This window comes from Mus pahari, chromosome 19 (genome assembly GCF_900095145.1).
Source record: "Mus pahari chromosome 19, PAHARI_EIJ_v1.1, whole genome shotgun sequence".
In the NCBI taxonomy this organism is placed as follows: Eukaryota; Metazoa; Chordata; class Mammalia; order Rodentia; family Muridae; genus Mus; species Mus pahari.
The window spans coordinates 72,943,772-72,945,185 of NC_034608.1; the positions used below are offsets into that span (position 1 = coordinate 72,943,772).

Consider the following 1,414-nt stretch of genomic DNA (forward strand, 5'->3'; position numbering starts at 1 on the left):
AAACCAATGTCACTTTCTAAACCAATGTCACTTTCTAAACCAATGTCACTTTCTAAACCAATGTCACTTTCTAAACCAATGTCACTTTCTAAACCTTTAGGGGTTAGGCTTACTCAGTCATCATTAGTATACTTTCCCATGTTCCCATAAGAACATACTTTTATCACTTCTGTGTAGACATTTCTATATTTCCCTACTTAAGTGAAATGTTTTAGCAGTCAGCTTTACTGAACAGTTTTTATCAAGTCAAAATTAATAAATTAAAAACCAAACTAGGGGCTAGAGAGATGATGGCTCAGAGGTTAAGAGCACTGACTGCTCTTCCTTAGGTCCTGAGTTCAATTCCCAGCAACCACATGGTGGCTCACAACCATCTATAAGGATATCTTGGCTCCCTTTTCTGGCATGCAGGCAGAACACTGTATACATAATAGATAGAGATAGATAGACAGATAGATAGATAGATAGATAGATAGATAGATAGATAGATAGATGGATCTTAAAAACAAACAAGCAAACCCAAACCAAACCCAAAGCAAAGTTGCCTGTCGGTGAGCACCGAGTCTGGCGGATCTCAGTGCTGACAAGCCCTGAAGGAAGGGGACTCACCTGGTTCCCGCCCATCCTGTGGCAGGGTCCTAGCTCCACGAAGCCTCCGTTCGTTTTCCCCATGCTATCAATGCAGTATGCAGTCTCGAGGCCTCGGATCTAAAGGATGAAGAGGACCAAGACACAGGAAACAGTACGGTATGTAAGAAACCAGCACCGGAGCAGGAGACTCTCAAGTTCAATGTACACGTCACAGGGAGTTCAGGGCCGTTGTGGTGCCAGGCTGTAACTGGTATCACCAGCCTGTAAGTCTGTTTTAGCGTCCATGTGACTGAGAGGCAGAGAGGAGAGCCCTGTAAGTACACTGCGAGCAGATGCTGCTCTCTCAGTCCTCTCTGGCTGGGCATCACTTCTGGGGGAGGGGACTCAAGGTGTCTCAGTACAAGGATAACGGCACACCGTGTGGCTCTCCTCTAACTACCATGGAGTGGTTAAATGGAGTCAAAAGCACACAGTCATTCCACTCATGTTTGGGATAGAATTTTATGCTAAAATAACCACATTTAGAGGAATTCTGCCTTCATCTCAGTTATAGGTCCCTGTACTATTCGGATATATAGCTTGATTCTGTGGGTTCTGAGGGGGAGGATATGAGCTTTTGAGTCCATGGTGATGAGCAAGTCACAGTCCTCTAGACCATCACAATGTGGGGAGAAGCAGGTGTGTGGTCAGAAGAGGAGATGAATGTGCAGATGAAGCAGCCCACACTTCTCAGGGGACATCTTTTTTTTTGTTTGTTTTTTTGTTTTGTTGTTTTTTTTTGAGACAAGGTTTCTCTGTATAGCCCTGGCTGTCCTGGAACTCA

At 44.5% G+C, this 1,414-nt stretch overlaps 1 protein-coding gene across 2 annotated transcripts in view; it reads right to left on the reverse strand.

The window, feature by feature from the left end:
* The window catches only part of Galnt7 (polypeptide N-acetylgalactosaminyltransferase 7), a 131,328-nt gene that overhangs the window by 10,436 nt on the left and 119,478 nt on the right, over nt 1-1,414 (reverse strand). For both annotated transcript variants that reach the window (XM_021218753.1, XM_021218755.1), the window contains exon 10: nt 610-708. In XM_021218753.1, coding sequence (XP_021074412.1) covers nt 610-708 — 99 coding nt within the window. The remainder of the gene's footprint in view (nt 1-609; nt 709-1,414) is intronic.